This window comes from Aethalodelphis obliquidens, unplaced genomic scaffold, assembly GCF_003676395.1.
Source record: "Aethalodelphis obliquidens isolate GAN/ISIS:26980383/991018 unplaced genomic scaffold, ASM367639v1 scaffold26, whole genome shotgun sequence".
Classification (NCBI taxonomy): domain Eukaryota; kingdom Metazoa; phylum Chordata; class Mammalia; order Artiodactyla; family Delphinidae; genus Aethalodelphis; species Aethalodelphis obliquidens.
Window position 1 is genome coordinate 21,246,501 of NW_020837970.1, and position 12,925 is coordinate 21,259,425.

The following is a 12,925-nucleotide window of genomic DNA, read 5'->3' on the forward strand; positions in this document are numbered from 1 at the left end:
GGTACAACCACTTAGGAAAACAATTAAACACTATCTTATAAAACTGAATCTTCCCAGACCTTACGACCCAGTAATTCTACTCCTAGATGTATGCTCTAGAGCATGCATTTTCTTTTCTTTTCTTTTCTTTTTTTAATATTTATTTATTTATTTTGGCTGCACCAGGTCTTAGTTTTGGCATGCAGGATCCTTTGTTGCGGCATGTGGGTTCATAGTTGTGGCATGCGGGCTTCTTAGTTGCAGCATGTGCACTCTTAGTTGCGGTATGCATGCGGGATCTAGTTCCCCAACCAGGGATCAAACTCGGGCCCCCAGCAGTGGAAGTGCGGAGTCCTAATCACTGGACCACCAGGGAATTCCCCTAGAGCATGCATTTTCAATAGAGGTGATATCACACCCAAGGGGGTGAAATTATTCTGAGGAGAGTGGGGAATGGGAAAAACAACCCAAACATACACACTCTTTTTGTGTATAAAGCATAGATATATGTTCAGTACATCAAGATATATATATTAATACATTCAGTACATCAAGATATATACATTATATCTGTGGTATTAAAATTTCATTAGAAGAACAACAACTGGGGGTGGGGGGAGTCTAAAAAAGACTCCTTAGTGAGGCAATAATGAAAAAATGGTTGAGAAACACTGCCCTAGAGATATTCTTGCACATATGCACCAGAAGACATGTATAAAAATGTTCATAGCAGCATTGTTCACAATAGCAAAAATCAGAAAATGACCCAAAGAGCCATCAAAAGAAGTAGATAAATAAACTGGTGTATTCATCAATGGATGAGGAATTAAAAGGTATAAATCCTTTACCCATCAGTAAAAAGGAATGAATCAAAGCTAAATGCCACAATAGGAATTTTAGTAATACAATCACAAGTGAAGTCCCAGAAAACAACATGCAGTATAGTACTCTCTTTATATAATTTCTGTTGTAAAGCTGTAATAGTAAATAAACACTTCTAAACATCTAGTTCCACAGTACTCCCAAGTGAGGTCCTGGAACAAAGACTGCACAGACTCCTACAGGACTTCCCTGGTGGTCCAGTGGTTAAGACTCTGCGCTGCCAATGCAGGGGGCATGGGTTCAATACGTGGTGGGGGAACTAAGATCCCACATGCCACACAGTTTGGCCAAAAAAAAAAAAAAAAAAAGACTACACAGACTCCTCGATCAATGTTTTTCCAACTGCAGGTTGTCACTCAGTGGGTCCTGAAATCAATTTAGTAGGTTATGACTAACATTTTTAAAATGTTATAGAACAGAATAATCAAAATGATTGTACAGAGTAAAAGTAAAGCTTGTTTTGTGAAACTTTTTGTTTTATAAATATGTACACACACATACATACACCTGTATGCTCAAATTCTGAAATCTAAACAGCTCTGAAAGCCACTAGTTTCTTTTGTAAGTTTGGTGCAAAAATTCATGGGACAGCAAAATCTGACCTGAAATCCCATAAGCTATTTATAACCTTTGTTCTTCTCCAAAGGTTATGATATGAATAATACATTTCATTGCAGAAATATTTGATATTAAAGTGACATACAGACCATATTATCTTTTAAAGTTCAAAATATTAAATAATATCTCTGAACCTAAGAGTTTGAGGAAAGAGATTAAGAACCTATCTATGTATATAACTTTACATGTATATGTACAGTTAGTGTACATATATTGATATTATTGTACACTAAGTTGCAATGTAAAACATATTTCTGACTAGGTTGAGACAAAAAGTCTGCAAGTTACTGGTTAGGTGACATTTTTCATAGACAATGGCCATACCTAGGCTTCATTAATTCTTATTCTACAAAACTCCCGGAAAGAGGGCTTCCCTGGTGGCACAGTGGTTGAGAGTCCACCTGCTGATGCAGGGGACACGGGTTCGTGCCCCGGTCCGGGAAGATCCCACATGCCGCGGAGCGGCTAGGCCCGTGAGCCATGGCCGCTGAGCCTGCGCGTCTGGAGCCTGTGCTCCGCAATGGGAGAGGCCACAACAGTGAGAGGCCCACGTACCGCAAAAAAAAAAAAAAACTCCCGGAAAGAGACATCCCACCTTTATGACTCAGTGTTCCTGTGTATTTTATTTTAATTCCTCCCACTTTACTTTTAAGATTGTTTCTTGTTCTGAGGAAGCAGATATTGGTCATCATTTACAGGTGACCTTTAAACTGAACACAATGTCTGAAGTTTACATCATTCCTAAATCTCATAAAGAATAGAAAAAAAATCACCCTAACCATTGAAGGGGGGTTGAAAGGGCCATTTCACAGCCTTACCTTCAGCAAGTTTAGGACTTTCTTGCCAAGATCCAGCTCAAAGTTGGCATAATTAGAACCGCACATGTCATAGATAAACACCAGTCCATTCCTCTGAGTTTCAAAGCTGTAAAGCAACCATTGAATGAAAACATTTATAAGTAATAAGATGGATGAGGTAAATTGAAAACCTGGGTCAAAACAAAGACACAGAGAATGTGGGACACATCTGGGACTGAAATAATTGCCTTCCTGAACTGGCCTGAACTTTTGTGACTGGCCTTACAAGAAGAATTTATAATAAGAAATATATATTTGGTCTTTGACCCTGTTTCCTGGCAAACTTCCTAAAACTTAGAATTTCCAGGAGTGCGAGGAAGGCATCCATTGCTATATTAATGAGGTGACTTTTAGAATGCCCTTAGATCATCTAAGGATGGGGGCTGGTTGCCAGAGGAACCAACCACATGACTAGAAAGGGTTGGGAGTTGGGACTTCCAGTCCCATCCCCCCCACACACACTCAGGAAGGGTTGTGGGGCTGGAGATTGAGCTCAGTCACCAACGGCCAATGATTTAATCAATCATGCCTTGTAATGAATGAAGCCTCCACAAAATACCAAAAGGATGAGATTTGGAGAATTTCCAAGTTGATGAACTTGGAAATTGGTAACCTATTAAAGTATAACATTTGAGTCTGTGAACCGTTCTAGCAAATTAATCGAACCCAAGGAGGGGGCATTGGAACCTCTGATCTATGGTCAGAAGCAGAGGTGACAACCTGGACTTGCCACTGGAGTCTGAAGGGGGCAGGGGACAGTCTTTTAGGACTGAGCCTTTAACCTGTGTGATCTGAGGCTATCTCCAGGTACATAGTGTCAGAGTTGAAATGAACTGCAGAACACCCAGTTTATGGGGGAGAATTGCTTGGTGGTATGGAGGGAATACCCCACATGTTGGAATTGGAATTATACTTATTGATGCATATTTATCCAGATTCATCAAGTACCAAACTCACAGGCTGAGAATGTTCCAGAGCATCTAGGTTATCAAAGTTTGAACTGTTTCCTCCTATATCTCTGAATCTGCCTATCCAAATTCTATACCATTCTATGTTCAACTCAAAAGTTTCCTCTTCTATGAAGGTGCCCCTGATAATTGTCACCAAATGCACTACCATCCTTCACCCACTTGAAGCCCCATAAATCTTTCTGTGGATTTTTCTTGTGGCTCTTAATGTACTCCCACCTTGTGTAGCCATCTGAGTCTCTCCTAGAGGGCCCAAACAAAAGTTTACCTCATAACCCTCAACAGTCCCCAGCACAGTCCTTGCAAACAGATCCATAATAAATGGTCACAGATTTTTAATTCAGTGGGCTAGAGCCCATCACTAAAAAAATATTTTAGGCCCATTGAAAACTGTAAAGCAAAATTCTAAGCTCTATGATGGTGTATCTGTCTCTTATGACTTTAATGGAGGAAGAGAATAAACCCACAAATGGCCTTTGGAAGGCATGTTAAAAAGTAGATTAAGAGGTGGTGAGCCTATTCCCAGATTGAGGTTAGGAACATGTGAAGATACAAAAAGTATTACTCAATCCCATCTTCTTAATTCCTAAAGATTTCTCAAAGCTGCACTCTTCCACCAAGCCCGATCCTTACCTGCTCCTGATCTGCACACCTAAATGGTTGTTCAGAATAAATTATTTGATTGGACTACTCACTGATGATAGCAACAGTTTTCACATTTATTTACAATTGAGAAAACTTTTTGACACAAAACACATTCTTGAAATCAGAAGTCTCAATGTTATTTTGTATCTGTATTTTTTTTTGCATCACCTCCTGGAAGCCTCCGTATCTTCATCCTTTCAACAGAATACAAGGCGGAAGCACCTACCCATGAAGCAGCATTTCAAAAATCTCTTAAGTAGGGCTTCCCTGGTGGCGCAGTGGTTAAGAATCCGCCTGCCAATGCAGGGGACAAGGGTTCAAGCCCTGGTCCGGGAAGTTCCCACATGCCACGGAGTAATGAAGCCCGTGCGCCACAACTACTGAGTCTGCGCTCTAGAGCCCGCGAGCCACAACTACGGACGCCCGCATGCCTAGAGTCTGTGCTCCGCAACAAGAGAAGCCAATGCAATGAGAAGCCCACGTACCGCAACGAAGAGTATCCACCACTCTCCGCAACTAGAGAAAGCCCGCACGCAGCAAGGAAAACCCAATGCAGCCAAAAATAAATTAATTAATTTAAAAAATCTCTGAAGTAGACCCAAGTTTCTCCAGCAGACTTAATTTCAAATGGCCCTTAACATGATAAAGTGAGTGCTAAATCTTGTCTCCTTTTTTCATGATCCCAGAGAGACTGATTCACCAAGATCAAAGATTCTGTTCAATGAGTGGCACAGTCATTGAGTAGACTATCCAGATCTAGAGACTTCCCTTTTCTCCACAAGCTCAACAGGGGCCAAACTCAAAGAATTACAGGTTTTCCCCTCACAGCTCCAGCCTGCGGCAGGACACTAAAACAAAGAGAAGTCAGTGCCAGGGGAAATAGAATTTAATCAAAAGAAGCTATGATGCATAATGATGCAAGTTCTATATTCATAGACCTGAAATTGCTCATCCTTTGAAGGCACATGAAATAAATACAAATGCAATAGCATTTTCACTTTTCTGGGTACAGAAGATGAGGTTTACAATAATAGCGCTAGTTCCCTACTAAGAATAATTGCTTCCCTACCCTATTGAGTTTGATTCCCGAGCTAGGATGTTACTGGGAACACCAAGATTACCACAGTCCCTGACATTTGTTTCAAAATAATCTAGGGTAAAGGGGTGGGTGAGGGGCTTTCAATGAAACAAGATTGGTTACAGATCACTTTGAAGAAGACGAATGAAAGGCATGTGAAAGTTGATGACACCACTTCCTCTCCACCATGGAGATTTGGGAATTTCCCATTATATAATGTTGAAAAGAAGGTTCCCTGCCCTCCTGGAGCTTACCATCTACCGGTAGATTAAAAAAACATCCATATAAGACAAATGACATCATAAGGCCATGTATAATTAAATATGAAATGATTGGTATTAATAATAACTGCGATTGAAGTCAGAGTAAAAAGAATTTTATGACAAGTTGGAGTGGTGAGGGAACCAGTCACAGAAGTTGGGCCTTAAAGAAAGGGGAAGATTAAGTGAAGAGGAAGGGTTTCCTCCTCTTCCATTCTGGTTCACGGTAACAAAGGAAAACAAGAATTTCTATTCATTAGTGAGAATATTTCATTCAGAAAAAAAAGGGTTCACATTGGGCTTCCCTGGTGGCGCAGTGGTTGAGAGTCCGCCTGCCGATGCAGGGGACGCGGGTTCGTGCCCCGGTCCGGGAAGATTCCGCATGCCGCGGAGCAGCTGGGCCTGTGAGCCATGGCCACCGAGCCTGCACGTCCGGAGCCTGTGCTCCGCAACGGGAGAGGCCACAACAGTGAGAGGCCCGCGTACCACAAAAAAAAAAAAAAAAAAAAAAAAAGGTTCACATTTACTTACCTTACATGCACCCTCTGAATAATGAGGAGTCACTGAGGGTTTTTAAGAAAGGGATGGACATCACGAGAACAAAGTTTTAATTACATTTACCTGTGTGGTATTCCTATGGGATTCAATACTCACACTAGAAAAAGCAAGCTTTGGCCACTGTCATGCCTACACAAGAGCTCTGACTCTCTAAGCTGCTCAAAGAGGAAGGCAATGCTAAATTTTCTGGTAAAAGAGCCTTCCATTCATTCCCGAGCTAAAGAAACATTTCAAAGGGAACTATACTCTAGAAATTATGCCTGAAGACCAAGCATAAGAAAGAAGAACTGAGAAATTCCACATTTCTGACTGGCTGCTGACCGCTGGCCCTCTCTCCCTAGTAACTTCTCTTTTTCAGAATAATGCTGTGTGTGTAGTTTGGATATATCTCTCACCGAACACCACCAGCAGAAGCTAAGTATATGAAAGTATTAACATTAACAAGGCAGCAACAAGTGAACTAGACAGAGAGCCCTGCTTCAGACAATCCTTTGGCTATTCCCATCCTCTAAGTCCAGAAGTATGACTGAAGTGCACAGTTGTCTCTCACTATCTCTGGTCTTAGCCCTCGATATATCACATCTAACCCAGAGGACCAGCCAATGACATTGAGAGCAATAACAAACTGTAAATGGCAAGCACCAGGGAAAAAAGAAAGTAAAAGAGGAAGACAACATAGTAGGGTACAAATTGCTCTGACCAAGAGTGAAGAAACCAGGATCTTAGACCAGCTGTATCAATATGTGATGACTGTAAAAGAGCCACAAAACTTCTTGGGGCTTCAGTTTCTCTGTCTATAGAACAGTGATGATACTACTTACCTAAGAGCAGGGAAGGAGACATGACCTGAGTTGGTTCTTTTGGCTTATGCACCTATTTATAAAAATGATTTTGCTTAACTTATACTCTTGGACTCCTCTCTCCTGAATGTTGAGTCTCAAAATCCTCTGCATTATTCCTATTTTACAGACAAAGAAACTGAGGTCCCACAGGGTCTTCAACATCAGGGGAGAATGATCGGAAAGAACCAGCACAGGTCATCTCACCTTCACTCCCTTTCAATAACGTCATTCTCAATACACTAAGAATTGCTAGTTAACTAGCTTTCTCAGCTTCTGTTACCCTGAAATACAGCCAAGCAGGTCAAGATGCAGAATACCCATCATCTGCATAGTACCTGGAAACATGCCAAGCCCTAAAGACATGGAATGTTTTCCATTCATAGCACTGCCCAGGGCACATTCTAGGAGCATAGAGAATGCACTGCTGAGTTTAATCAAATCAAACAGTGTCACTTTCCCATCTGGATGTAGAACACCCAAAAGATAATTTCCATGCTCACCTATCCACAGCTCTGTCTAGCAAGTAAAACAGAGCCTGAAGTACCACATGTTGGACTGACTTGTGGGGATGATGTAATCTGGCAGTGAAGAGGGCAATGGAGGCTCCTGTTGGGTCCCGAACATTCTAGAGCAAACAAAACAAGAAATATTTAGAAATCAAATAGAAAATCACAGAAATCACGAAGCCCTCTTATCCTGCACAAAGGTTTGTTATGAAGAGAATAGATGCTGATAATACTTCTCTGACTTGCATCAATTGCTCCAGAAAAGGAAGAAAGCTTTTTATCATCCCATGTCTGATTCTCAGCACCCCCTGGATTCCTTCCCCCTGTGGTAGGGAAAAACCACATTCTCTTAACTCTTCAATTACAGAGAAATTAAACAATGGTCTACACTGGCTGCCTAGCTAATTTTCCCAGGCAGGATAGCAAAGAAATAAGCAACAGGAGAAATCCATAGACTATAACAATGGTTTCTATACTCTGCCTTAAAAGTACTGCTGGATACTTACTGGAAAGGCTGTGGTCTCTAAGTGGAGAGAGCTTGCATTAAATAAGGAAGGATGGGCCTCTGACACATTTTATACCCATCCCAAAGGCCTTAACTAACCTTAATGGACCAGTGAAGAAACTTTTCTAAATGTACTGTACAACTGATTTTCAATTATTTCAATTATTACTAGAATAATTTTATGCCAAACTTCACATCTGCTCTCCACTGTTGAGACTCTCTGATTCAGGATAAGATATCTAGGAACAAAGTCCAAAGAGAACAGCTACACAAGAAAATAGCAAGATACTACAAGAGGGGTTCATTAATACTCACTAAGATGGTGAATTTTCCACTAAGGATCTCAGAACGGAGAGGTTCCTCATGAGGTTTCAGCTTCACAATGCCCTCCTTCCTTCGTGTTTCCTGAAAATAAAAAAAGCAAGATGAATTAATATAAAAATACTGTACACCCATGACAGCTTTATGTAACCACCAAATCTCAGAGATAAGGGATTTTGGAAATCAGCTTACTGAATCATGAATTCCTTTGTAACCCCCCTCTAGGCCAACTGAGTGTTGTCAGAATTCTTGTCCAATGCCAGCTTATCAGCCTCTTCGGGCTTAGGTTTTTTCTTTGAATCAGTGAGAATCCTAACCCTGAAGACCAACCACTATATATCAATCATTACAGTGCAAGGTCAAAGTTCTTAAACATGCAGCAGCACTGATATTAAAATATGCACCCCAAACTGTCTGGAAACAGATATCCTAACACATCCTCCAGGCTTAGGCCTCTCCTGTCTTAAATAGGAGCCATCCCTCCCCTCAATATACTCTCCAACAACAGCTACCATGACCTCATTTTAATTCATCTTCCAGATTCTTTAAACTCATCCTCAGTTCCCTCACACTCATTCCACTGCACTCTCGTTTCCTCCCAAACTAACTATACCATCCAGAGCTCCTGCTCAATCCAATGGGCATTTTCAGTCCTCCTTCTACATGACAAGGGTGACTACTCACATTCTCTTTTTCCTGAGACATTCTCTATTTTTGACTAAAAAAAAAAAAATACTCTCTTGGTTTTTCTATTTCTTCAGCTACTCCTTCTAAGTCTCTTGTGGGCTTTTTTTCATTCATTTGTTCACTCATTGACTCATTCATTCATTCTGTCAGTATTTGTTGAGCAACTATTATGTGCCAGGCACTCAGCTAAGTGCTAAGAACACTCTGGTGAATAAAACAAACTAGGTCTTTGTTTATATTCTTCCCCAATTCATCCCTAAAATCAAATTCAAACGCCTTCAGAGGCAAGGCAGCAAGTGAAGACAGTATGAGTGCTGGAATCACAGGAGAGTGCATGCCTTACATAAAGCATTCAAACTTAACTTTAAAAAACAACACTGGACCAAAGAAAGCAAAAAGTCTGAAATGAGGTTCTGCCCTACACATCTCCCTATTCCTCACACTCTCCCAGGATGACCTCACCCATTCTCATGGCTCCAATATTCACCTCCAATATTCTACTTTGGTCACTCTGAAATCACTACTTCCAGTCCAGCCTTCTTTTCCCAACCCTAGACTCACATCCCAACTGCTTAGAGGACATGTCTATTTGGATATCCCATTGGCACTTCAACCTTAACACGGCCAAACTGAACTCATGACCTACTTTCTCCACGTACCTGTACCCATTCAGTGTCTCTTAATTAGTGAATGCCGCCACCATTTACCACCCTGCCACCCAAGTCAGAGACCTGGAATTCTCCACTTCCCTTTCCTCACACTAGTTTAATAAGCAACTCTGTCCTATCAATTTTACTTCTAGAATCTGACCACTTTTTCTCTATCTCCCTGACACTACATTTAATGACACCACAATCATCTCTCTCCTAGTAAGTACAACAGCTTTATAATTGGTCTGTCTCCAGTATAGCCCTTCTGGTCCATCCTCTAAATCACAGTGAAAATAATCTTTCAGAAAGCAAATCTGATCAAGGCATTCTGTTGTTTATACCTTCAATGAATTTCTCTGCCCTTAAGAAAAAGCAGATACTCTCTGATCTGGCCTTGTTTACCTGCTGCTCAATCTCTTGCCATGCCCCCTTCTCGCACTCAGCATTTCTGATCAGCTCAATTTGTCTCTTGCCACTAGGCATCTGAACTTGCTGTTCTCTCTGCCATACTCCCCTACTGTCTGATTCCTACTCATTCTTCTACTCTTAATTTAGAAGTCATTTCCTTCAGGAAAGCTTCCTTGACCCTCTTAATTAAATGTGCTTTCCACAGAACCCAGCACTGTCGTATCATAACATTTCTATAATTGTTTATTTACTCTCTTTCTAAATAGTAATCTCTGCACTGGGAACATAGTAGATGTACAATAAATATCTGTTGAATAAATGAATGAATATTGAACAAGATGACCCACAAAATGGGTGTAAGTGAGCTTTAGTTTTAAACTCTTAAATTAATCCTAGTGCCTCTTATCTCAGTCTCCTTTTTTTTTTTTTTTTTAAATTTATTTAGGGAGCGTCTAAGTATCTTCAGAAGGATTTTCTCACTCCAAGGTAGGGCTCTTAGATACCGATCCACTTTTTTTAATGGGAGTGGGGAGAACCACTGTTTGTGTAGACTGTGGCAGAAACAACAGCAACATAGAGAACCCAGGTGCCACATGGCAGGTCCATCCCTGAGGTACATACTCTGTAGGAGTGAAACAACTCTATGGCACGGAGCACATCAAACTTCCGGGCCATGAGGAACTTGACGGCCACATTCCAAGAGAGGGGGGAAACGTTGTACTGAACTGTCCACTTGTTAATCTCTTCAAGAAACTGCTTGGTGGCCTGTTTGACAAAGAAAGTAAAGATAGTTATTAGAGAATATATTTACAGAAACAAAAAAATAAGCAAGAAAAAGAATAAACTTTCCCCAAGCAAGTTTGAACCCAAAGTTTACTAGACGGAACAGGGAAAACAAAAGTTGGAAACAGATCTGAAACCAGAAATTGTTAAATTTCATACAACTCAATGAGGCCAGAAGCCAGAGCCAGGTCCAGAGAGCAGGGCTTAGCACAGGAATGTATGAAGAAATATAATGAGGGGAAGATCAAGGCTCCCAAATATGATGCAAATTACTGGCCCCAAAGCAAAAAAAAAAAAAAAAACACAGCAGAGTTTGTTTTTTGTTGTTTTTTTTTTTTAAGGCTAAAAAAAAAGTGGATGGGCCCTCTGAAGAGTTATTGCCTAACGCACAGTGTAGTATAGCAGTCTCAGCTGCTGTTTTGGTCCCGTGAGCCAGTCACACAAAGTAAAACAATCAGAAAATGGTTTTAGTTCTGAAATTAGCAATACTGTTGAGAGCAGCAAAATGATTAGAAGAATTTAACAAATGTAAAGGCCAACTGCTCTTTGCACTGACTGACCCCACAGGACCTCTTTGTGCTTCATATGGCAGCCCCCAAAACTGGACACCAGTGCCCAGAGGGTCATTAACAGCTCCTCTGGATAGTGGTTTGGGAGAGGGGTGTGAGGGTAGAGAACCTACTACTGGGGGAAGAGTGGGAATTTTCATTTTTACTGTTTAATCCCAAGCTGATAAGATGCCTATTTCCATAATTATTCCTATCTCTTGATTAATCCATGCTCTTTTATACTCTCTCACCCTATTTCTCCTTACATTTTAACCAGCCTCCGCTCTAACCAAACCACCCTTCTGTTTCTTCATTTTAGAATAGGATTTTTTTGCATGCATTTTCTAAATTGCTAAACGTTTTCTGCATGGTTATTTTTTCCCTTCCAATCAGAAACGTTTCTCACTTTTTGGTCCAAAATGTGATCAACTTGATGAGAATTCTGAAATTTAATTGATCAACCAACCAACCCCTCAGTTAAGATGTATTTATTAAACTATTGTGGGGACTTCCCTGGTGGTCCAGTCAGTAGGACTCTGCGTTCCCAATGCAGAGGGCCTGGGTTTGATCCCTGGTCAGAGAACTAGATCCCACGTGCATGCCACAACTAAGAGTCCACATGCCGCAATGAAGATCCCGCCTGTCGCAATGAAGATCCGGTGCAGCCAAAATAAATAAATATTTTTTAAAAAATAAACTATTGTGTATTTAACTATTTGTTAATATCTGTGCTACATATAAGGAATACAAAAAAATGTTTCAAGAGGTGTAAGATCAACCTACTATGTGACCGTGGTCTCTAATATTTCTTTACTTTTTAAAAATATTTGTTTATTTATTTATTTTGGCTGCACCGGGTCTTAGTTGCAGTACACGGGATCTTTTTTCGTTGCGGTATGTGGGATCTTTTTTTAGTTGTGGCATGGGGGCTTCTCAGTTGCAGCACATGAACTCTTAGTTGTGGCATGCGAACTCTTAGTTGCGGCATGCATGCGGGATCTAGTTCCCCGACCAGGGATTGAACCCAGGCCCCCTGTATTGGGAGCAGGGAGTCTTACCCACTGAACCACCAGGGAAGTCCCAGTCTCTAATTTTTCAATTCAAAAACAGGGGAGAGGACTTCCCCGGTGGTCCACTGGTTAAGACTCCACGCTTCCACTGCAGGGGGCATGGGTTTGATCCCTGGTCTGGGAAGTTCCACATGCCACATGGTGTGGCCAAAAAAAAAAAAAAAAAAAAACAGGGGAGAAAGGGTAACAGGAATGACCTACTTCAGAGTCTTGGCAACAAGTCCTACCTTGCAAATACAATCCAAATTGCTACATACGTGTTTAAATAACTAGCAAACTAGAATCCCAGGAGGGTCAGCAGTACCTCATATAACAGAGCACCTGATTCATTCCCCCAATTTCTAGGAAAGGATAAAGGCACTTTACAAACCAGGGTAAAATCTAAGAGGCCTGGGGCTGCACCTGAGCTTTAGAACCCTCCAACTGAGGCAACATACCTCACATCAACTGGAAAAGGAGAGAACCAGCAAAACTAATCAGGCAAAGTGCATAAAGAGAGCCAAGAAATAAAGGCTATGAAGAAAAGCTTTCAGACGATCACTGTGGCCCAGAACCAGTTACAGTCAGACCAGAGAAATGAGTCCCAGAGAAGACAACAGGACAAACTTAGAATGCTCCACCAGAAAACAGTTGGAGTTGCCTCTGTGGGGTGAGTGGCCAGCATCAGAATGAGGAAAGACGGAAGGGAAAAGAAGCCGGCACAGAAAGATCCCAGAAACAAAAGTGTGGCAAGTCCGGAAGGTCCTAGGAGATTTTGTAA

At 41.2% G+C, this 12,925-nt stretch overlaps 1 protein-coding gene across 2 annotated transcripts in view; it reads right to left on the reverse strand.

Annotated features, from left to right (window-relative positions):
* The window catches only part of PTPN9 (protein tyrosine phosphatase non-receptor type 9), an 80,333-nt gene that overhangs the window by 34,684 nt on the left and 32,724 nt on the right, over nt 1-12,925 (reverse strand). For both annotated transcript variants that reach the window (XM_027123655.1, XM_027123656.1), the window contains exons 2-5: nt 10,386-10,529; nt 8,014-8,103; nt 7,188-7,312; nt 2,298-2,403 (exon numbers count right to left, since the gene is read on the reverse strand). In XM_027123655.1, the coding sequence (XP_026979456.1) occupies nt 2,298-2,403; nt 7,188-7,312; nt 8,014-8,103; nt 10,386-10,529 (465 nt within the window). The remainder of the gene's footprint in view (nt 1-2,297; nt 2,404-7,187; nt 7,313-8,013; nt 8,104-10,385; nt 10,530-12,925) is intronic.